The sequence below is a fragment of the Balaenoptera acutorostrata genome, chromosome 20, assembly GCF_949987535.1.
Source record: "Balaenoptera acutorostrata chromosome 20, mBalAcu1.1, whole genome shotgun sequence".
NCBI lineage: Eukaryota > Metazoa > Chordata > Mammalia > Artiodactyla > Balaenopteridae > Balaenoptera > Balaenoptera acutorostrata.
In genome coordinates this window covers 16,266,951-16,289,858 of record NC_080083.1, presented here as the reverse complement: position 1 = coordinate 16,289,858, position 22,908 = coordinate 16,266,951, and the positions used below count along the sequence as shown (strand labels likewise).

General features: G+C 57.3%; 1 protein-coding gene across 17 annotated transcripts in view; it reads right to left on the bottom strand.

The window, feature by feature from the left end:
* Positions 1 to 22,908, bottom strand: part of MYO18A (myosin XVIIIA) — a 95,519-nt gene that overhangs the window by 6,353 nt on the left and 66,258 nt on the right. For 12 of the 17 annotated variants that reach the window (XM_057537026.1, XM_057537034.1, XM_057537035.1 and 9 more), the window contains 21 exons: positions 21,228 to 21,293; positions 18,038 to 18,166; positions 17,164 to 17,307; positions 16,685 to 16,774; positions 16,434 to 16,553; positions 16,124 to 16,235; positions 15,565 to 15,692; positions 15,079 to 15,233; positions 13,158 to 13,281; positions 12,869 to 13,069; positions 12,204 to 12,314; positions 11,627 to 11,731; positions 11,213 to 11,359; positions 10,736 to 10,849; positions 9,250 to 9,366; positions 8,978 to 9,061; positions 8,363 to 8,500; positions 6,092 to 6,277; positions 5,566 to 5,705; positions 4,743 to 4,787; positions 1,491 to 1,613 (listed from right to left, as the gene is read on the bottom strand). In XM_057537026.1, coding sequence (XP_057393009.1) covers positions 1,491 to 1,613; positions 4,743 to 4,787; positions 5,566 to 5,705; positions 6,092 to 6,277; positions 8,363 to 8,500; positions 8,978 to 9,061; positions 9,250 to 9,366; positions 10,736 to 10,849; positions 11,213 to 11,359; positions 11,627 to 11,731; positions 12,204 to 12,314; positions 12,869 to 13,069; positions 13,158 to 13,281; positions 15,079 to 15,233; positions 15,565 to 15,692; positions 16,124 to 16,235; positions 16,434 to 16,553; positions 16,685 to 16,774; positions 17,164 to 17,307; positions 18,038 to 18,166; positions 21,228 to 21,293 — 2,579 coding nt within the window. The remainder of the gene's footprint in view (positions 1 to 1,490; positions 1,614 to 4,742; positions 4,788 to 5,565; positions 5,706 to 6,091; positions 6,278 to 8,362; positions 8,501 to 8,977; positions 9,062 to 9,249; positions 9,367 to 10,735; positions 10,850 to 11,212; positions 11,360 to 11,626; positions 11,732 to 12,203; positions 12,315 to 12,868; positions 13,070 to 13,157; positions 13,282 to 15,078; positions 15,234 to 15,564; positions 15,693 to 16,123; positions 16,236 to 16,433; positions 16,554 to 16,684; positions 16,775 to 17,163; positions 17,308 to 18,037; positions 18,167 to 21,227; positions 21,294 to 22,908) is intronic. The other 5 variants (XM_057537040.1, XM_057537041.1, XM_057537027.1 and 2 more) reach the window with 2 other exon arrangements.

Below are 22,908 nucleotides of genomic sequence, written 5' to 3'. Positions count from 1 at the left end.
GGGCCTTCCGGGGGGGCCTCTCGGGGGAGGCTGGCCGCTCGCTCAGGGTGGTGAAGAGCGAATCCTCATCCCCAGTGCCCCCGATGGAGTCCTTCAGGGTGAGCCGCTTCCGATAGCTCAGGGAGCTCAGCACGGAGGCCGGCCTCTCCTCCACCCCCTTGCCCTCCTTCCCCAGGGTGTTGAGGGCCGCTCTGCTGTGCGGGGGTGAGGCCGGGGAGGAGAGAGCCGGGAGTGGATTAGCAGCAGCAGAGAGAGAATGAGAGAGAGAAACAAGCATTAAACGTAGAGAATAAAGACACCGGGGGAGGGAGAAAGGAGGAGAACTCGGCAGCGGCCCTGGCAAAGTGGCAGTGAGAGCGTCGGAGGAAATGAAGCAAAATAATTTGCGTCAGTGAAAATAGCTTCATGGAGAATGTCATGTAAATTAGACTATTGTTCTATTTCATCACTTTTTCCCCTCGAAAACGTCTAGTTCAATTTATTTCATTGTCAACTACCTGGAGCCTGGTGCTGTGCCGTGGTGAATGACAGTGGGGCGGGGAAGGTGGCATTATCTGAAATAACAAAATGTTGTTTGGCCGAGTAAATTAAACCAATTAGAGGGGGCCGCTGGGTGCTTGCGGTGAGGGGCTGGACTTGGGAAGGGGCCTCAGGGGAGCTGGAGAAGGAGAGGGATTACTTTTTCTACCCAGCTCACCCAGCGCTCTCTGGGAGGAGGTGGAACGGCGTGCCCTGGGGGATCAGGATGGCTCTGAGTTGGGAGGGGGGAGTCAGCAGGGAAGTGGCCACAGGAGGGGTGGGAGCAGAGGACCCCAGCTGGCCCGTAGGTGAGGGATGGGAATTGGAGACCTGGATTTCAGGGGTAGCTGCCTGTGTGATCAGAAGACTGTGACTGGGCTGGAAAATAGGGGAGCAAGTTCCCCCAGTGGATGGGTGTTAGCAGAAAGCATGGTGGAGGGCGAGTGAAGAGACTAGAAGAAGAAGAGAATGGGCAGAGAAAGACAGAAATGTGTCTGTAGCTGTGACAGGCAAGTCAGGGGAATTGGGGCCTTTTCTGCTGCTATCCCTAGTAAGACCTCAGAGGTCCACAGCCGGCCCGGACTGGCCTTGTCCAGGGTGTGGGATCCAGAGTCCCCCTGTGTCCCATTTCAGTCTTGATTCCAAGGGCCCAAACCATCAGGTAGTTCGTTCAACATTTGTTGAATGAATAAGTGGGGATGAAGTTAAACCTACACCAAACCAAAGCCCTGAAGCCTGGTAGGAAAACATTACCTCGGAAAATTAAGGGTGCCGCAGACCTTGACTAAGAAGAAACCAGGCCTCCTGTGCTCATCCCATGTGCCATGGGCGGGCCTGGGCCCCTCACGCACATACCAGGCAAGAGAGAGACGCAGGTGGCGTGAGGCCCACCCTCTTTGGGATCAAGGCGCTGCTCATCCATTCCTGGGGCACGAGGTGGCCTTTCCTCCCACCTAAGGCCACATGCTCACCTAGAACTCTTCAAGCTGCCATCATCGGAAGCCGCCTTGGAAGGCCCCTTGTTTTTGGACAACCATGACTTGACCCCGTCGACCCGGTCCTCCAGCTCTGAGTCCACATCTGAGTCCCCCTCGCTGTGGGATGAGGAGCAGAAACATAGGCAAGGCTGGGAAGAGGTGATCACCTGGTGGCCCAGGAGGCGGCACCAAAGTGGCAAAGCAGGTTTGTCTTGGGTGGGGGTGGGACGCAGGGCAGCATGCGCATCAGTGAGTCAGAGAGAACGAGAGAAGTTAGACGGATGAGCATACCATTCACAAGGACCCTGCCCCGCTCAGCAGGCCACATTATGTGACAGCCACGAGAAGACACTGAGGAGCACGGAGGCACCTCCACCCCACTTTCTGTGACAGGCTGCTGTTCAGCCAACCAATCCAGTGAGAACAGGGAGACTGTCCATTCGTCAATTACAGCTAAATGGCTTTTGGTTAAAAAGAGGAGTCCTGGGCCCTTCAGCTCCTCCCTGAGGCCTATTCTGCTGTTCTTGTCTGCCTGCTCCCAAAAATGTGGCTACAGCTGCTGCCACTTTCCATGCCTTCACTGCAAGAGCTGGGCTGCTGGTGATGGAACAGAGAAGAGAAGGGCTTCGTTATGACTTCAAGTGAGCTTGAACCTGGAGTCTCCTGAGCTGACGCAGTGCCAACTTGGGCACTATAGGCCGTATCGCAGACCCATCCTGTGACTCCCCTCGGCCCTTAAGAAACAGAAAGGACAAGGAGGGGACCGCAGCATTTCCCGAGGGGTTCGTAACAGCTTCAAGATTCAAGCTGCACCTGGAGATCCAGTGGGGCCCAGAAATCCCAGGCAAGGGCTCTGTCTCTCCCAGTCTCCTCTTCCACCTTCAGGAAGCCTCCAGCTCTTGCTCCCCCAGGGCTTTTTTCTGGCCAAGCTGGCCTGAGCCCTCTCGACTTGCAAGAAAGCCCAAAGGAGTCAAATTCTGATGCTGGAATCATGGTGACCTCCTCACACAGCAGCAGGGGCTTGGAGATAGCTTCTGAGTGAGACTGCTTCTAGAATTCTGCAAAATGTCTGCTCACCACGTTCCCTGCCATGGATATGCTAGGATTTCTCCTTGATATAAATTTCCTTTCATCTGTGTCAACAGGAGCAGCCCCGTTCCTGAATTATGTTCTTGAATAAATAGCCACACAGGCGCGCACACATGCGTGCGTGTGTGTATGCACACACACACACACACAGAGAAGAAGCCACCAGACTCTGTTCTGGGGATTGTGAGACAGCATGACTCGTGGGGAGGGGAATAAAGAAGCATATTTTATGGGCTTCCGTCAAATACAGAATTATAACAAAGACCAGGCTGGCTGATGCCCCGGGTAAACAGGAGTTTAGCAGACAGCCCCGAAACCGCTAATGCAAGCCCTGTGCCCGTTCGAGCCTGGCAGATTTACTATGGTGCACGGGCCCTGTGGAACGCCAATACCACCTGACTTATACACCCGTGCAAAAAACCTCCTTCTCTAGCTTCTGAGCCTGTAATTTATCACCGCCGTTCATAACCATATTGATTACCATTAGAAAGGAGGTGCTGTATGCATCGCAAAATCTATGTCTACATGTTAAAAGCGTTTCTGTATAAATCTCCCTTAATACTGTGCTGTTTACTGCTTTCATTAGGGTTATGGCAACAACAACTGTATCTCTAAGTAAATCGAAACATTATTTTTCTGGCTGCCTTAGCACACTCGCTCAATAACTTGGAGCTGGGGCCCAGAGCTGCTGAGGAAAAGACCCCCTCTGCCGTCAGCAGGAACCTGGCTAGGACTGCAGCCCGTGTGCTTGCATGAGTGCACGCTGGTGTGTGTGTGTGCGCGTGTGCAGTAGTTTAGAATATGATCTGAAATGCGCATTTTATCAGTCCTCGAAGCTCCTCCAGCCCAAGGATGGCAGGGCTGGAACACACAGGGGACAGACAGTCATGGGCCCAGAATATGAATTTGCCTCCTGACATTCAGAGCAGCTAATGGCTTGAGAAGCTGGCCTGCCCGCCCTTGCCTTCCCTTTAGTTTCAAGCCTATAGAGGATGTTTGGATTCTTTTCCTTAAATAATCAGGCCTGTAAACAAACTCCAGGGGCAGGCAGGCTCGGGGGGCAGTTGAAATTTTAAATGGTCGGAATTAAACCTCGCGTCAAATACAATTTATGTCCAGGCTCATGTGCTATTAGTTAACTGGGAGCTGAATCGCGGGGGAACAAACAAACGGAGACAGAACGGCAGGGGATATTAATTGCGTGTGACAACCGGGCTCCAGCGGCCCTCTATCACTGTTACACACTATTACATTTATCATTAGCTCTCACGGAGTCCTTTGCGCTGCCGCCAGCCCATCCTGGCCAGGGGAGGAGGCCTGCCAGGCAAGAGAGAGTGGGGGAGGAAACCCAAAGCGGCGCTAGAACAACAACCTCTAAAGACCAGCCCTGTCGGACCTGAAGGAGGATCGCCCCGATCTGCCTGAGGGCCCGCACATCTACCCCAGCTGCCCAGCTCCCACCCAGAAAGAAGGAAACGGACAGGGGGTGGATTTACTGGGCTTCCCGCCACCTGACTGACGGCAGCACAAATGCCTGGGGCCTCCTTCTGCCCAAGGTGCCTGCGGAGAGTAAAGTAAACACATCTGGCTGTGTTCCCCTCCCCTGCCTGGATGCTTTCTCCCAACAAGTAACTGTTAGATGCCCCTCACCTTCTACCCTTGTCTGCCAAAAGAAGGTGGTGGACCTTTCAAAATGAAACATACCCACTTCTTTCAGGCAGCTCAGGCTCCAAAGGAGCCCAAGGACGGGGAAAAATCCAGCCCAAACAGACTTTTCCCTAGAGAAAGAGGCCGGGGAGCGGCTACACTTGGTTTCTGATGGGGCAGAGGCTGAAGCTCAGGAAGGCAGGCTGTGGGTACCACCCAATGAGGTTGAGCTCTCCTTTCTGACGGAGCCCCCATCCTGCCGACCAAGGATGTGGGGGCCAGTGAACCTTCCAGGTGGAGCACCCTTGTTGCCTGCGCTCTACAGGGCGCGGCCTGCCCCCTTGCCTCCCTTGGGACAGAGTGAGCTGTGTTAGCATGAGCGACTAGCTCAGAGGAGGAGAGGAGGCTGTGTGTCCACATGCGACATGCAGCAGGGCGGGAGCCCAGGGTTAGGGGGAGGTTAGACACCACGCGAGGAGAGGCAGAGAGCGCGTGCGCTCCAGTCCTCACGGTTTATTCTTTCTTTTCTGATACTTTGTCACCATGTCCTGCAAACTGGAAACAGAAAGAAAATGGTGGGCAAGGGGGCTGGAAGAACACAGAAAAGTCAACCAAGGTGGACCCCTCAGCCGAGGACCCCTCCTTCCTCAGCAAGACAAGGCTCTGGCTGGCTGAGACCAGGAGGTGGGACAGTGCTGTCCTCAGAGGGAGGTCCAGGCCGCCTGGGGCACCATTCCCCTGCCCTAAAGGAGCAGGCTCCCCGGGCATCCCAGGAGCAGGATGGGGCCTCGGCCTTCAGGTGGGATGGGGGCAAGTCTGGGAGGGTCTGCTCAGGGCAGCCTTGGGAGCTTCTCCAGGGCCTGACCCCACCCCCACTGCCAGTCTGCCTGCCTCGTGACTTCCTCCTCAGCCTAAGACTACAAATCTTTCTCCTAAACCATTCCCTGGGTGGGTCTTATGTGAGAAAAACTCTGGCACGGTAACAAGGCACCAGGGCCCTTAAATCTCTGCTCTCCCCAGAGTGGGGCAGGCACCATCAGAAATGCAGCTAAACGGGGGAATAACTCATCTTGAATGGGCAGAGCTGGAGAGCCAGGTCCCTGGGAGGCCTGGGGAGAAGGACAGGGAGGAAGTGGGGAGGGTGTCTCACCCGGGCAGCAGCTGTCCAGCCCTCAGCTGCTGCAGGATGGGGTCCATGCTGGGGTCTGGCAATGAGGGGAGGGGGGGCTGGAGGCTCAGTGGTGGGGAGACCCAGATTGCAGCTGTTCTACCTGGTCTGGAGGCAGTCAAGAGGGCCTCCGAGCCGGCCACGGTTGCCATAGCGGCCCCTCACCTGTTGATGAGGTCCTCGTTCTCATCACTCTCCATCTCGTCCTCAATGGCGGCCTGCAGGTCCCCGATGCGCTTGAACGCCAGTTTCAGATCAGCCTGCAGGCTCTGGTTAGCAGCTTCCAGACTCTCCAGATCCATCTCCTAGGAGGGAGAGGGGGCGGTCCAGTCCACAGGAGGGCTAGTCTCTCACCCAGCTGCCCCAGAAAAGGCCGGCTTCCAGTCTCTCTGGGCCAGGCAGCAGCTACATGGGTGCCGCTGAGAACCTGCAGAGCTTTCTCTGCTCTGCTGTTGCTGGGCTGTTGAGGCCTGGCCTTGCCTGATGGAGACTCGGGTACCACCCTTGGCCCCTGGCCTGCCCTTAGGCTTTGTGGACTGCGTTCTTGACATGTTCTCTTCCCTCTAATTCTGGTTTAGCATTAAACCATGGTTTCTTTGCAGCCCACCTCCACAAGCCCACGGGGGAGGTGTGTGCTTAGCAGCTTCTCAGAGGGCTGCCAGCCTCAGGCCTCGTGGGTAGGGGGCATTACCAGTTCATGCTTCTTGCGGCTCGCCTCGGCCTCCTTCCTGGCAAGCTCGCCCATCTCCTCCTTGGTGTCCCGGAGCTGCCGCTGCAGCCGCTTGTTCTGCTCCTTCTCCCGGTTCTCAGCCGCCGTGCGCTGATCCCGTTCCTCAGTCAGCTTCTCCATGTTCTCCTTGAGCCGGCCGGCCAGGCTCTGGACAGGGAGGTGGGAAGAGAGACCATCAGCCAGGCAGGGAGCGGGGTGTGGCAGAGCTCCAGAGTCAGGAGGCCTGGGTCCAGCTCCGGCTGCCCCGCTCACTGGCTAGGTGGGCAAGCAACAAAAGCCCTCGGAGGCGGCTTCCTTTGTCCTTCTGTAAAAAAGGGAGACTAACACCTATTCCCCAGGGGTCTTTTAAGGCCCGAATAAAGTAAAGTATGTGAAGGGACTCTAGAAGATGAAAGGTGCTATCATCATCATTATCACCACCTAGGTCGGAGGAGAGCTCTGGCTAGAGTCTGGGCCTGTCCACACTGATGCCATGTGTGGGGCCTCCACGGGCAGCAGGGTTTCCCTCAGAGACCCTAAACCCAGAAGCTCCAAAAGCTAGGGCCTGTGCTCAGCAGTAAATGGCTTTACTGAGAATTCTGGATTAGGAGGAGACTAAACAGTCATCACATGCCAAACACAAAGCCATTCCTCTAAGCCTGATGAATCTCTCTTTCCCCAGAAACGTGAACACATTTTTCCCTTCTGCGCCATAGGACGCTGAGCAAAAAATGCCCTGGAGATTGGGGCAGAGTGTGAGGGAAGAACGCTGCTTCTGGTCCTAATCCTGGTTCTACCACTGACTGGCCGTGGGGTCGCCACTCTCAGCCCCCAGCCTCTATGTCTCTAAAATAAGGCTACATCTCTAAGGGCTGTATGTGTTTAACATTCTGTGCATCTAAACCACAGTACTGCCTTTCTGAGCAGAAGGGAAAATGAGAGAGTTGAGGAAAGGGACTGGGGCCCATGAGAAAAGGAGGCAAGTGCAGCAGGTCTGTCCTATTTTACATCCACTAGACCAATGGCCTCCTCTGTCCCTTGATAGCTTTGGGGCCTTAGGCAACCTACTTAACCCTTCCTGTGTGTAAAATGTGGATCAAAATATTGCCAAGGCAGAACACAGACTATTACTAAGTCTCCTTCACTCTCTCTAGCTCTCCGGAGGACTGTGACCCTGTCCTGGGAGGTCCAGCCATATTTTCTTTGAAGGTCAAGGGTACTAATGCCCTCCGATGCCCACTGCCAGCTCCATAGTCACCTATTTCCATCCCCACCCTCTTTCCTGCTCCACCGACTCAGGGGTTAATGCGGAGGTGGCAGGGGTGCTCCTCAGCGCCCACGCCATGAACATACTTCTCACGAAGGCCTGTCAGTGCTCAGACAGATGTCTACATGCTTGGGATGGAGGAGGAGGACTTCAAATACGGTGAGAGGGGTGTAAACCCGGAGAGATCATTCTGCTGGCCTCCTTCTTCCTACCTGCTCTGCTGGAGAGGGAGGGGCTGGAGCACGCTGGCTTCAGGAGAGTGGAACCGAAAGGATTAAATGTGGAGGTTGGAGATTACAGTTGGGAGGAAGGAGGGGTGGAAAGAGAAGATGGAGGTGAACAGAAAAAGGAGAAGGGTCGAAGGGAAGAGGGTGAAAAGTAGAGGGAGAGGACAAATGGGATGGGGAGAAAGGAAGAAATAGGTCAGGGTAAGAAAGGGAATGAGATTGGGGAGAAAATAAACAGAGGGAGAAGAAAAAATGGGGCAAAAATGGAGGAAAATGAAGAGGGAAGGAGAAAAAGCAGAGAATGCAAGCATGGGAAGAACTGAAGAAAAAAGGGAATAGAAAACGGGAGGGAGAGAAAGAGCAAGCGGTGAGATGAGAGGACGGACTCCAGCCCTTGCGGAAGTGGCGCCATCCGCTGCATATTCATGACCCTGCCGAGAGCGAGTGAGGGGACCGGCGCGGGGAGTGCACGGTGGAGGAAAACATGAAGACGAAAAGCTAAGCTGCTCTGGTCCCTTGGCAGAAAGCAAGCACAGAGTCAGAATGTAAAGCAGGCAGGCTCCGCGGTGCGCAGAGAGCAGGCCTGGCGAGCGGGGGAGAAGGCACCCGCCCCGTCAGCTGGCGTGGCAGCTTGGCAGAGGCCTCCGTGGAGCAGGAGCGGCTGCGGGCCTGCCGGGCCCTGCTGAGCACGCGTGGCTCCAGCCGCTGGGGCCGCTCAGCCCTGCCTGCTGAGGACTGGACGGGGACGTGTGCACCCACCTCCAGCCGCTTCACTTGGGTCCTTTCGAACTCCAGGCGTGTCTCCAGCTCCCGGATCTTAGCTTCCTGCCTGCTCACCAGGGACCTGTCCACCATGGACTGCTCCAGGAACTCCACTTGGCTCTGGAGGGCTTGTAGCTGGGGGGGGGGGGGTTGGGGGGGCAGGAAGGGAAGAAAGAACTGAGCCTGGAAAGGGAAGGGGCAGGTTCTCTCTCCCCCACCACCCCCCGCCCCCCCCCCCCCCCCCCCCCCCCCCGCCCCAGCAAGATCACCATGGTGACTAGAAGGCTGAGGGAGGGAGGGATGCACAGGGAGGTGGAAGGATGGGGCCCTGAGCCAGGGGCATTCCCCACCTGGCACTGCGCGGGCACAGATTTTGCCCTTTGGAGAGAAAAGAGAAAGCTAAGGACCAGAGAGGGCATAGAAATGCGAAATGAGGCAGCTGAAGCCAAAAACGTCTGCTATGGTGACATGGCTCCAAGCCTAGGCCTCTGCACTTCCTGACGCTGACTGATGGCAGAGAGAAGCACGTGCTTGCCTGTGAGCTTGGGAGTTGGTCCCCACACACAGTGACCCTGGCACCCTCTCTCTACCAAGGGAGACCCTGGTCCCCACCTTCTCCTGTAGCTCTTGCTTCTCTTTGTTGGCTTCTTCTAGCTGAGCCTGGAGATCATTCATCTGAGCCAGATCCCGGGAGGCCTGGGAAAGGAGAGGGTGCTGAAGCAGGATCCCCCATGGGCACCAAATCCATCCCACCCCACCCCACACTGAGGCCAGAGCACACAGGCACCATGACCCCCCAAAGAAGCGGCTGTGCCAGGGACCTAGAGGAGGACCAGAGGACAGTTCTTCTGCAGGGTGTGGTGGGGCACTCCTGGGCAGGGTACCTGAGCCACGGCTGCCTTGTGCTTCTTCATCAGCTCATTCATGTCCTCCTGGTCCTCCTCCAGCCGGCTCTGGATCTCATTCTTCTCACGCTGAAGGCGGCTCAGCTGCTCCTCCAGCTGGACAGAGGCAAAGACAGATCAGAGAGCATCAGGCCTGGCCTGCCTGATGGCTCTCGGTGGAAAGACTGAACCTCCCTATGCCACCTCCAATGGGACGGGGTGATGATAGGGCCAGGCCCACCCGCTGGAGGAGGTTCCAGGACCAGTGATGCTCAGGGAACTGCCTGTCCTGCTGTGGGCCAGGGAGCTGAGGGAAAAGGGCTGTCTTTGCAGCTGAGGCAGACCCTGGGCTAAATGACAGCTGCTTTCTGACAGCTCTTTGGAGGCTAATGAGAAGGCAGAAAAGGTCTGTCCAGAACCAACGACCCATCATCCTAGCTCTAGCGTTCAGGCCCTAACCTGTGCGCACTCTGCCCCCTTCAGGCCCCAAGGAAGGACCCCTCAAATCTGTGAAACTCTCCTGGCATGTTTCTCCTGGGACTGCCTGCTCCCTGGCCATCCAGCGCCCACAGCCAAGTCCACTCCTGGGGGGGGGAGGAGAAGAGACAGCCAACAGCAGCTTCAGGAAATGAATGAATCTATTAGCCTGTAATTCCAAACCAAAATGACTGCGTTGGCTCCTTCTCTGCCCCATCCATCTTGTTACCAGGACATGGGGAGCTGCAGAAGACTCCGCCAAGAAATTTATTAACTCGGATTTAAATAAAATGGTAATTTTATAACAGCCTTTTTTAACACAATTAAGGAATTTGAATTACTCACCTGAAAACTGCTGAGGAGCATAAATGTCATGGGGATAAATCAAGCCCAGGAGATTGGCATCTCTCAGCAGTCAGGTGACTAGCTGGGGGGCCAAGGGAGCCCAGAGCCAAGCCCAGCCTCCTCCCCTGCCCCACTCCCTGCCTGAGGAGGTACCGATGTCCGATGGCCGTATCCCAGTAATGATTTTTCGGCCGATGGATGGGCCATGGGAGAGGTGGGGAATTAAAAGGGAGGCATTAAATAAGCGCTCTAATTAGCTGCCGCTTGGGCTTGTCAGTAGGCTGGCCAGGGGCAGGGGAGGGAAACGGAGCCATCCCATCTTCTTATCGGTGCTTCTGCTAATCTCCAGGTACCTGTTTACATCCCTCAGCCACATTAGCTGCCTATATTTATGGTGTTGGGGCCAGTGGCCAAGCTCCCACAGGCAGGTGGTTAAACAGGGAGATGGGCCCTTGCTGGCTCCCTCCTCCACCTCACCCCCTCCCAGGCCTCTGCTCTGAGTCGGGAGAGGCAGAGGAGGGGAGGCCTGCTCTCGCCGCAGAAAGTCCTGGCGTGAAGGGACCGGGCTGGGGAATGAGCCCTGTTTGGGGTAAAAGCAGCCACTGTCACAGCTCCATTCTCCCTCAGACCCCCGAGTCTGGCCCGGCACACCCCGCATCCTCACCGCCGTCTTGGCTTTGGCGATGTCGTCAATCTGCAGGTGCAGGTCTTCGATCTCCACCTCCATTGCTTTGCGCGCTTTCACGGCTGCTGCACAGGTGAACTCTGACTCCTCCAGCTGGACAGAGAGCCACCCCCGCCCCAGGGAGAGATGTCAGCCATTCCCTGGGGGCAGGAGGGCTGTGCAGGAGGCTCACAGGGGAGAGGGAACCCAGGAGCTCTCCTTCTCCTCTGTTTACTTCAGACCCCAGGGCTGTGATGTGTTGTGCGTGTACCGGCATCTCCTCCCGTGACAGGGGTGGTGGATGCTAAGCCCGTCCATACCATCCTGGGCTTGACAGTCATGCATATAGCATGCGCAGACCCTGGGGAGTCTGGCTTCTCCCCACTTCCCTGTCACCTCCCTTCCTGAGGATTCAAGAACCACTGACAGGGGCAGGAGGGAGAGAGAGAAAGCTGATGACTTCCTGTCTGCAGATACCTGGTTCTTCAGCTGGGCGATCTCCCTCTTGCTGGGTGCATTGTTCTTCAGGTGGTCCAGCATGATCTGAGCATCTGCCAGCAGGGCCTTGGTGCGCTTCAGGTCTTTCCGGAGCCGCTTCTCTGACTCAAAGTCTCGCTGGTTCACCTGGGTGGACACCAGAAGCTGGAGCTCTGGGCTCTGCCCTGGGGCCTCCTCCTGTCTTCCCCAAGCCCACTCCTCACCCTACCCTCACTCTCAGAGATGTCTAATGAGCAATGACAGAGGAAGTGCCAGGATTATGCCAGCTGGTGAGAAACCCCAGTGTGCAGTGGATGTGATCACCCATCCCACAGGTGATGACAGCGGGCCCTACGGAACCAGCACCCCTCCTGTTCCTAGCTTTCCCTGCGGCAGCCAGCAGTCTCCACTCACCTGGTCACTGAGCGTGGCCACCTTGTTCTCCAGCTCCCGCTTTTCCCGCAGCACCTTCTGCTTGTCCTCGTACTCCTCCTCGAGCTGTATTTCCATTTGCTTTAACTGGGAACAGGGGCCCATTCGTCCCTTCAGTGTCTGGTGCCAGCCAGCCCCTTCCCTGCTGGATCCTCCCACCCCGGGAAAAGAGTGGGGCAGCGCTGAGCATGGATGACCCCAGAGGGGCAGACCCTGAATTCAAAGTTCCTAGGGTTTCAAAGCAGCCTGGGAGGGAGAGGAGGGACGGCAGGCCATGCACAGGGGCCCAGGCCCGTGTGGGAGCCCTTGCTCCAGAGCCCTTGTGCCTGCTGCTTGGCACAGAAAGCAGGGGGCATTAACTCCTCAAGGGCCTGAGCTTCTCCACAGACCCTGAGAACACACATCCCAGCCAATGCCAGGATCCTGAGCGGAGATTCCTGGTCCTGAATAGTGATGGAAAATAGTGTGGCCAAGGTAAAGAAACAGAAAAGCCCTTACTTCAAAGCAGTGATGGGGGAACCGGCATTTATATTGGACAGGTAAGTGCCCATTGCTTTACCTTTTTCTGACATGACTGCCGGGCCTCCTCCACCTCCTCATCCCGACTCTCCATCTCCTTGGAATGGGTCTGCCTCATCCGCTCCATCTCCATCTCGAGCCGCAGCTTGGCCTGGAGGTGGGTGGGAGTAGGGACTGGGTTTCTTTCCCAGCAGCACCCTGACCCCTCCCCACTGCACCCTGATGGGCTGCTCTCCCCAGGCTTGGGAGCAGGGAACATCTCCCTTTGCTCCCACCTTGTTTCTATGGCAAGTGGCTTCTCCAGAGAAGCTGAACTCCTTTACTAGATGTCTGGCACAGGCCCAGAGAAGGCTGCTGAGGGTGGGGGCAGTCCTGCAGCTTTTCCACTTGGCCTCCAGGCTCTAGCTCCCTGAACTGACATGGTAGCTCAGTGGCAGCCTGGATGGGCTCATGGCCTTCCTGCTGCCATGCACTCTGAGCCCCTCACCAGTGGATTTCAATTAAGATCTGTTCTTGTGGAAAGTACCATGAAAGCTTAATTATCTTAACACTGTGGTTGGCACAGATCAGGTGCTCCCTCAATATTTTGTGAATAAGAGAAGGAATGATCGATTGAATTTGGGATCTTTGTCCTCCTCTGGCCCACACCCAGAGGAGGTGTAGCTGTGGGGACAGCAGTGCCTTCCTCAGCCAAGCCCTCAGCACCTGCTCCAGCATCTGGATGGTCCCCGCCTGCTCATCCAGCTCCTCCTCCTGATCCTTGACCTTGGCCTCCAGGTCTCGGAGCTGTTTCCTGACCTTGGCCAAAGAGGCCTCATCCTTGGACTCTTGGGAAGAAATGTCCTGGAGCTCAGCCTCCAATGACACAACCTTCTGGGTGAATCCCGCAATGTCCATGTCTTTTTCCTGCAGCAAAAGAGAAGATGAGGCTGGCCCTGGGCTGGCCCGAGCCTGTGATGGGGTTGGGGTATGGATGATGGGAAGCCCCACGCACCTCCATTTGCTGCTTCAGGCTGAAAGCCTCGGCGAGGAGCATGTCCTTCTCCCGCTGCAGCTTCTCCCGCTGCAGCTTCTCCCGCTGGGCCTCCTCATGTGCCTGCGAGAGCTCACTGTCAAACCTGCGAGGGAGCGTGGCCATGGCGGCTCCATCAGATAAGGGAAGAGTCCAGGTCTCCAGCACCCAGAGGCCGCCAGGAAGTGGTGCCACAGATATGGACAGGACCCAAGTCGGGGGAATCATGCAGCCTGAACTTGGGGCCAGTAGTCAGGTGACATTCAGGGGTTACAGGTCAGGCCACCTAGGCCCTGCTGAGCAACCTGGTCTGGGATGGGGTGGGTAGGGAGTTCATCAAACAGGTCCAAAGAGCCTTTTCACCAGATGGGCCTCAGAGGGAACCACAGACTGCTTCCAGGGAAGAGGTGGACAGACTCTCCTCTGGCATTAAGTCTCGACCTTTTCCCTTTCAACAGATCAAAGAATGGAAAGAGGGACCAGGGCGAGGGCAGAGCGGGCATCAGAATGGGTAGAAATGGACATCCTGCCTCGTCTAACTCACTTTCTACAGTTCAGTTTGGCAACTTTAGATGGAGCAGCTGGCTGCTGCCCCACCTCTGAGCACCAGGCCCTGGCCAGGCCCACCTGCCCCAGCAGCACCCCTGTCACCCCCAGGACACCCCACACCAGGCTGGAGGCCCCAGTTCCACTGTGCCCAGCTGGCAGCGTGCTTCAATGGGCACACGGTCCACGGTCGGGGGCCTCTTTCTTCACTTCTCCACTTCCCAGCCTTCCATTTCCTGCCCAGTGACGCTACAGAAGGAGCAAATTGCTGAAACTCCTCTTACCACCTTCGCTGAAGAGCTAATTGGCTTCCTGTCGAAAATTGAACAGCTCATCCCCATCCCAGCTCCACATCAAAAAAAAAGTAAGAAAACTCCGGGCAGCTGAAACCTAATAAGGTGCCCAGCGGGGAGTGCAGCGAGACGGTAACTAGGCCGAGCTGGCACTGTCATGGGGGTGCTCTGAGCGGGGGCGGGGTGTCCCGCTAAGGGTGTCTGCCACTAGGTAAAAGGGAAGGTGGGGGTAAAGATGAGAACTAGGGAAGCAGAGAGTCACAGAGCTGGGAGGGAGAAATATAAGGCCTTCCTACCTCCCCTCACTCTCTGCAAAGCAGCAGCCCAGCAGGCCCGAGTGAGCCCAGGAGGCCAAGGGTAACCCTGGGTCACTGAAAGGACTCAGCCCTGCCGTCCTCACCCCCAGGGGCGTGGGTGTGGGGCTGCCCCTTCACAAAGGCAACTGGTGCCTCTGCTGAGAACCCGTCCCCTGCAGCGGGGAACCGGGTGCCGTTCCCACCCCCTGGGGCACCCTGCTGTTCCCAGGGTGTGTGGGTTCCTCCCTGTTACTAATAAAGGCATCCCATTCCCATCCCCAGCCAGGGAAATTAATTTAGATTGGATTTTCTCCTGTGAGGGCTACACCTTCCCCGCTTTGTGTCATTACCATAACGAGATGGAAGTGGCACGATAGTTCAACGACATTAGTCGGGAGAGTGTGTTTGTGTAGCTGAGGCAAGGGAGAGATGGGGAGCCGGGCGAGGGCAAGAGGCAGGGCCGCCGTGGAGTGGTTCCTGCACGGGCCCTGGCTGACACCCATCCTTCCTGGCCCCAGGCAGGGTGACAGCACATACTGAGGGGAGCATGTCCGAGAGCGAAGGCCTGAGCAGGCCGTCGGTGGGGCTGCGGTCTGCGTGCTCCTTAGGAGTGAGACCCTGACTCACATTCCAGGATGAGTGACCATGCAGGCAAAGCCCCTGGCCAAATTCAGGCCCCCTCTTCTCTCCTCCCTGGAGGGAGGCAGGGAGCCCTGTCTCGGGCTGCTCTAGGAAGTCCTCTGCGTCCAGGGCAGGGGACCCACCCACCTCCTCTGTTTCTTCTCCAGCTCGTGGTTGCGGACCTGCTGGCCCTCCAGGTGCAGCTTGGTGTCCTGCAGCTCGGCCGTCAGCCGCTGGCACTTCTTCTTGAGCTGCTGCAGGGCCCGCTGGCTCTCATCACTATCTGCCTGCAGGTCTCCAAGCTAGGGGGCGAGATGGGGTGCAGGGTCAGCAGCCATTGAGAGGCCCAGCAGTATTGGTCGAAGAGGTGAGGAGAAGGAAGTGGGTGAATGAGGGTGAGATGTGGGGATGAGGCATGAAGTCAGGGTCGTCCAGGGAACCTAAGACACTCTTAACAATAGTTTGCCTTTGGTTGTCCCCTGAACCGAGAGGCAAACGTGTCAACCCTTCCCTATTGCTCCCAGGGCCTGCCTGGCTCCGGCCATTCCCTGGGCCAACATGTGGCACCGAGCCCCTCGCAGCTTCTCCCCGCTCCTCCCAGGCACAGCCCGCCACTCCCTCCTCCAGACTCACCCGCCTCTCCAGCTGCCTCCTGTTCTGCTGCTCCACCTCCAGCTTGTCCTCAAACTCCTGCTGGAGCCGCTTCTTGGTGAAGTCCACCTCCCGCACCGCTCGCTCATACTTCAGGCGCCACTCGCCACCTGTGGGGTGGGGGCAGACGAGGGAGGACTGAGCGGCTGAGAGTCCCCGAGAAGGGGCCGAGGGGATGAAGGATGGGGCAGCAGGTGGAGTCAGCTGGAGCGACTCAGAAAGGTCCCTGGAATGGTGGCTTCCTCCCAAGGCAGAAGGAGCCACTAGCTGGGAGAAGCCCAGAGAGGGTGATTTGGCCACGTGCGCTGTCTTCTCCCCAGGGACCGCCAGACCGTGGTCCTCAGACATCATCATTATCATGGTTGTTACCGCCCTCCATGATAATCGCCTGCACTTACTGGCACCTCTACTTTCTCATCAATTTATTTCACGTAGCCTTAAAACAGCCCTACAGGCAGGAGACAAGGGGTGTGGTTTCCTAGGGGTGGGCATCAGAGCTTGCCACTCAGGCCACTTCCAAGTCCTCCAGCCTCCGACCCACCTGTGTCATCATCATCCACTTCCCCGTTGATCTCAGCTGCCCGGATGAGACGGGCCTCCATCACCTCCATTTCCATCACCTCCATTTTCTTCTTCAGTGCATCATACTGGGTCTGCAGAAGAGGAGGTTATGAGGTATGCCATTCCACCCCCTCACTCAGTACCACCCGCGTCCCTGAACCACCGAGACCACAGTCATAAGCTTACCCGGGGCAGACAGGGGTGCTGGGCTGGTGGCAGAGGTGCCACCTATCATTGGGGGAGCAGTGGGCACTAGAGTGCGGCAGCCGCTAGCACGGTCCTGCCCTCACCTGCAGCTCCTTCATCTCCTTCTCAGCCCGGAGCCTCTCGGCGGTCTCCGCGTCCAGCAGCTGGGAGGCGGACTCTCCCGTGTTACGTTCATCCGTCAGCTCCGATGTCAGCTCCGAGATCTGGGGTTGGGGGAGGGAGTCGCCACCAGTTGAACTGCCTGCCTCACTCAGCTGGAACAGCAGTGGGGGGCCGCCTGGGCTGGGCACCCTGCGGAGGTGGGCCGGTCTGTCTGGTGCTGGGAGGCACTCACCCGGGTCTCCAGCCGGTCACTGCTGAGCCGCAGCTCGTTCCGCTCCTTCTCCACCTTCTCAAGCTTACTCCTCAGCTGCTGGATCTCTTCCTAGGGTGCAGTAAGGCGGGCAAAGTGAGCCAGAGGCACTGGGAGAGGTTGGGGCCCAGGAGCTGCACCCTTGGGGTGAATGAAGCTGGTGAAGCTCGGGCCGGGACACAAGGGAACTGGAAGCCACTGCCTCGCTGGGGCTCCACCCCTAGACCCTTCCCCGTATGCTGAGGATGCTTGAGGTCTTATCCTAAGAGGATACCCAGGGGCTCAGCCAGCACCCCAGAGGGACGCCTTCTGTTTGCTGGGCATAGTTCAAGGATACCAGCTCTCTGGACTAAACAAAGGAGCACCTGGGAGCCCAAGACAAGCTGGCAAAACTCTTGCCCACGTGGATGAACTACAGCCCTTCCCTCCTGGCAGCGTGGCCTTCCCAGGCTGTTACGTACATCTTTGTTCCGGATCTGCTCCTCCGACAGCTGTACCTCAATGAGGGGTCGCACCGTGGTGAAGAGCTTCCACCAGGGCCAGTCCTTCACCCCTTTGTTCTTCTTGATGTTCTTCTGCACACAGCGAATGGCCAGGTCTTGGATCTAAGTTGGGGTGGGGCGTGGCACATAGCAGGCTCTCAGTCCTGAGCCCACCAGGACCCTCCCCACCACCAGCTCAGCTGCTGGGCTGCTCCTCTGGTCACCTGACCCCGAGTCAAACACTCCCTAAGCCACCCCTTGCCCCCAGCCTCCCTCCGTCCCTTAGAGAGTGGGCGGCAGACAGCCCGGCCCTGGGAGCACCGCACTGGGTGCTAACTGCTCCGCCATCATTAGGAATAATTTCATCTGCTTTATTTGCTGCCTGATTATTTCCAGCACCCCGGCCTAGATGTGCTATAAAACCTAATCTTGCTGAAACACAAGAGTCGGCGGTACTGGCTGTTTTATGGACTTGCTAATAAGAAAAGGAGTTGCTGACGCAGCTCCTTAATCTTCATGGAGCAGCCTATGATCCAGAGCCCACCTTTGCCCGGACCCTGCTCCCCACCACCCTAGCCCTCGGACCAGGCCACACAGCCCCATCGCTGGGTACACGAGCACTCTCGCTGGCACCGGGGAGCTGCCCATCCCCTGCCCTGGCCCAGGGCATGCTGCCCCTGGGACGTCCAGCCTCTTCTCCCTCAGATAACGAAAACTCATAGCCCCACAACCAGCCTTCTGGCCCGCACGTTCCCTCAAGTGTCCCTCCCCACCCCGCCCCCCCCCCCCCCCAGGAGCTCAGCTCTGCCCATCTAGGCTGAGGAGTGGGACGGGGATGTCCCTGGAGCAGCACCTTTTTCTTCTTGAAGTGCTGACGGGCCAGGTAGCCCCTGCAGGCTGCCTGGAACAGGGTCAGGTTCCTGCTGGTTTGTTCATCCCGCTGCTCCTCCAGCCGCGCCAGTGTGCCTGCCCGGAAGAACACCTGTGGAGAAGCGGGCCAGGTGAAGGTGGGAGCCTGGGCTAGGGGCAACCCGGCGGAGGAACAAGCAGCTGGCACAGAAAGCCAGCAGGCCCAGAGCGTGGCCCTTGGCCTGGGAAGAGCCTGAAAACCCCGGGGTCTACGAGGAGGGAGGAAGCAAGAGGCTGAGGGAGGAGGGCCAGGCTGGGGGCTGGGGAGGCTTTGGAAGGGGAGGAGCAAGGTGGGAAAGAGATGAAAGGAGAGGGAGGCCGGAGGGAAGGTATCTGGGACAAGAAGGACGTGAAGCGGCGGCCGGTCATATGGGGAGACGCCCCTCAGCAACACCTGTGGTGGCTTCTTCCCCCAGGGCTGCCAGCAGCACTGCCCACGCCCCTGTACCCACGGCCACTGCAGGCCCAACCACAGGCTCCAGCCGCCCTGGCCTCCAGCTGCCTGCGATCAGGCGGATGGTGGTGTATGTGTTTAAGAAGGAAAAGGCCCAGGATGCAGTGTGCAGAGAAGGGGGAGGCCGGGGAGCGGGCCCCTCCTCTGCATCCTCCCGGCTCCGTTTCATGTCGGACTGTCTCCTCTTTCATGTGCCAACACCCTGCCCCCACACGCAGGTTTCATCTCGTGAAAGAGCCAGTGGGGTGGGTGAGGGTTGGCCCAGGCGAGGGACCTGTCACATGGGTTTGGGGCCTGGAGGGCAGGCGTGAGAGGAACCAGCTGGATGTCCCCACATCCAGCCTTTCCTCTCACTCTTCGGTGCCCTGAGCTGGGACTGGGTAAAATGTTCTGTGCTAAGAGAAGAAGAGGGGGGAAACCGTCAGGTGAAAAAAAGACTCTAGTATCCTTGGAGAGGGCAAAGGCCAGTTAGGTATACATCACCTCCACCTTGCCCAGAAGACAGAAAATTCCCTTTTGTGGGGCAAAGAGAAGATGTGAACTCCATGGGAAACATTCAGAACCAATAGGCATGGTGTCCCCAGGCCTCCCTCCAGGGAAGAAGTGGGGAGAGAGCCCGCACTTTCTGCTGAGAAAGCTTTGCCTCTGGCAGGAACGTAGTCCCTCGAGGCTGGCCTGGGAGAAAGCCAGCTCAGTCCTCTGCAACATGCGGGGCTGAGCGCCTGGGATCTCCCGTGGGTCTCGAGCCCTACCTGAGCCTCCATTTCCCACGATGCGTGAGCCTGAGATTCCACAAGGGTTGTGAGAGACTCAAGTCCCCCGAGAGGGTGGGCCAACATGCTAGTGGTCAGTCTAGGCAGAAGTGAGGTGTCAGGGAGGGGGATGGAAAAAGGCCTAGAAACACACTGAGAAGCGAAAGGATAGTCTAGAGTCTAGAGCAGTGAGCCTCAAACCTCTCTTAACCGCCATACATTTGTGGGGTTGAGTCTTTTTGAGTATTAGGTGACATCTCAGGGCCATCTCTCCCCGTGAAACACACCTATCCATACACGTTTTACAAACAACATCAGGAGGCTCTGAGACACCCAAACTTCCTTGCCTGAACCCTCAGGGTCCTGTGGGCTCAGGTTGAGACCCCCTTTCCTCTGAAGCAACGGCACAAACACACAGGGAATCCTCACTCACCAGCCAGTACTAACCACAGCCCAGAAGCCCTGAAACTTCTCTCCCAAACCAGATGTCAGCAAACATCTGACTTTGCCCCTAATTCTGCTCTGAGCATGAGTGGGCCCTGGGGTTCTCCTGTTTCAGCCAGGCACCTGGGATGATGCAGAGAGTCGGAGATGGCAGCTGGGAAGAGGACCAGTCTGTACAGGCCTTCTTCTGTCCAAGACATACCTTGGAGGAGGTGCCAGCCCCAAGGCCAGCCAGCAGCAGCACAGCCTGCCAGAGATGACAGGAGCCCACCCAGGGAGAGAGCAAGAAGAGGCTGCAGTGAAAAATCTGACTGCAGGCTTCCCAGGGAGGAAGCTCAGCTGGCTGCTCCTGAGCTTAGAGGCAGGTGGGGAGGAGGAGAGCAGGAAGGTGAGCCAGACAACGGCAGAGACCAAAACCAGAAAGGTGACACGGAAAGAGGGTGGGACCACAGAAGGCACAGAGAACAAGGAAAGAAGCAGAAAATAACAGGATCTGAAACCAAGGAATAGAGACCAGCAGGGACAGCCACGGCCAAAAGGAAAAGGATAAACCAGGGGCAGCACAGACAAAGATAGAGGCAGGGGACAGGAAACGGATCCCCAGTGAGGGAGGGGGCAGAGGAACCAAAACCGTGACTCAGAACGCAAAGCAGGGAGAACAGAGCTGACAAGCAATACGCAAGACTTTTTTGCGAGCATCCCCTTCCACCTCATACTCCCACGAGTTCCTTCCCTCTCTGCTGACAGATAGACAGTCCAGAACCCTCCCGGCGGCTCCCAACTGCTCTCCGTCCCACCTTGGCCCTTGAAGCACAAACGTGGATGCCACCTGTCAAGCCTCCCAGTCTCGGGAGAGAGAGGTGCCCAGGCTCCCTGCCCCGTGGGAGGGACGCTTGGCTGGCCCTTTGGTGTGGAGCGATGCTGCAGACTGGCACCTGGGGTCGGGTGTGCCTGCCTTTTATGCACGACGTTCCATTCAGGTGAGGAATTCGGCCTGTGGACAGGTGGTGGCGGCACAGCCCCACCAAGCCCTGCTTGCTCTCTGGGACCCTGGCAGCCCCAGATGACTCACCAAAGGAGGCTCTGCCTTCCTGCCTCTCCCGGCTCTCCCTTCTGTCTTCCCCATTCCCCACACCAGGACTCAGGCCAATTCAGGGCCACCTTCTGACCCACTCCCTCCTGACATCACAGAGGTGTTCCTCGCACTGAACAAGCCACTTATTCAGAGGGAGGGAGAGTCAAGTTTGCTGCAGCTGGAGTATATTATTACTTCCTGGCCCCCAGCCCTGAAGGGGGCAGCTTGAGAGGAACGGCAGCCCCAGAGTGGCTTGGGGGGAAGGGGGCTGGCGGGGGCAAGACCCAGCAGGGGCCCCAGGAGGCTCCTGAAGTTGGACTGAGCAGGGAGCGCAGGAGGGGAGGGGCAGCCATCTGGACAAGTGTGACCAGAGAGTGAGGGCGGCTGCCTTCCTGTAGGGACAACTCACCCGGCTCAGGCCCATGCAGCAGCTGCTCTGCTCCAGGTCCAAGGACTCCAGCAGCTCCTCCACCGCCTACGGAGAGATGCCTCTGTCAGGGAGCCCACCCGGGGACTCCCCACCTCCACGCAGGGCTTCGCCCAGTCACTCAGCCCTTCCCGTCCTCCGTTCAGTCCGCTATTTATTCAGCAAGCACTTTCGGTGGCTTCCGCAGCGTCAGGCCCTGTGCTGGATTCCGGGAATATAAAGATGACTGCAAGAGGAACACGCTATCTTGTTGGGGAGCGAGACAAGAAAATTGGTGAAGTACACAGAGGAGGAGGCATCTAAGCCAGACAAGGGAGCTGTGGAAGGCACCCGGAGGAGGTGTTGCTTGTGCCGTCTTTAGATACAAGTAAGAATTAGCCAAAGTAGGGGTGAGGGCATTTCAGGCAGAGGGACTAGCATGCGTAAAGGCCTGAAAGCATAAGACAGCAGGGAGCACCGAGGAAACTCCAAGTAGTTCAGTATAACTGGAGAGTGGGGCGGGCAGCAGTTAAGGGGCAAGTAGATAGGTGGGCAGGGGCCAAAGGACGTGAGCCTGTGTGCTCCGAGAGCCCCTGGAGGGTTCTCTCGGGGAGGGGCATGGTCAGATTTGCTCTTGATAGAAATCCCACCGGCACATGAGTGGAGGATGCATGGACCCCTTAGGCAGGAATCCGCAGGAGAGAAGGCTAGAGCCTGACCCAAAGGGAGGAGAGGAGGGGCAGATGCGAGAGACCTTAAGGAGATGAAGCCTTGCCCGATGTGGGGGAGGGTTAGATGAGAGGGAGGAAGCTAGGGACACATGGAGGTTTCTGACTTGTGTAGTAATTAGTTACTGGTGCCATTCTCCAAGGTAGGCAATACAAGAGAAAGAATAGGTTCGGGAGGAGGTATAATCAGTTTGGTGTGAGCGTGCTGAGTTTGAGGTACTATAAAGGCGTACAGGTAGAGCAGCCCAGAAAGCAGCTAGATAGAAATGCACGTCTGGAGTGGGAGAGAGGCCTGGGCTAGAGGCATTGATCTGGGAGTCATCAATATATATGCGGTAATTGAAGTGATGGGTGTGAGTGAGGCTGCCCAGGAAGAGGGTGTAGAATAGAAAACAGATAACGGCCAAGGAGGCAGTCTTAAAGAAGAGAGAGACCTCTACTTCAGGGGCACGTGAAAGAAGGGAAGCTTAGAGGGACTGAGAAAGAAAGAACAGAGAGACAAGGGGAAAACCAGGAGCGGCAGCAAAGAAGCTGAGCAGAGAATGTTTCAAAAAGAACAGAGCTGTCAACAGTCACATGTTGGCAAGAAGCACAGAAAAGTGCCCATTAGCTCTGGCAACATGGAGGGCGTGGGAGGACAAGACCAGTCCCAGGTGTAGGGGTGGCAAGCAGGCAGCTACCGGGGGAGGAATGAATGGCAGTGGAGCAGGCGCAGCAAGAGGAAACTAAGTGTCGACGGTGCAGGGCACGAGGGAGGGTTGATGGAAGGCTCCTTTCTGAACGTAACGTCTGTGGAACGTTTCTCCACTGAGAGAAGAGCCGGCGGCAGAGAAGGAGAGGCCGGAGGAACAGGAGAGAGAAGACGTATCGCTGATGGAGCAGGTCTCCAGAGAGACCAAAGGGAATGGGTTCCGAAGCACAGGAAGAAGGGACTGGACGAGGGGAGGGAGGACACC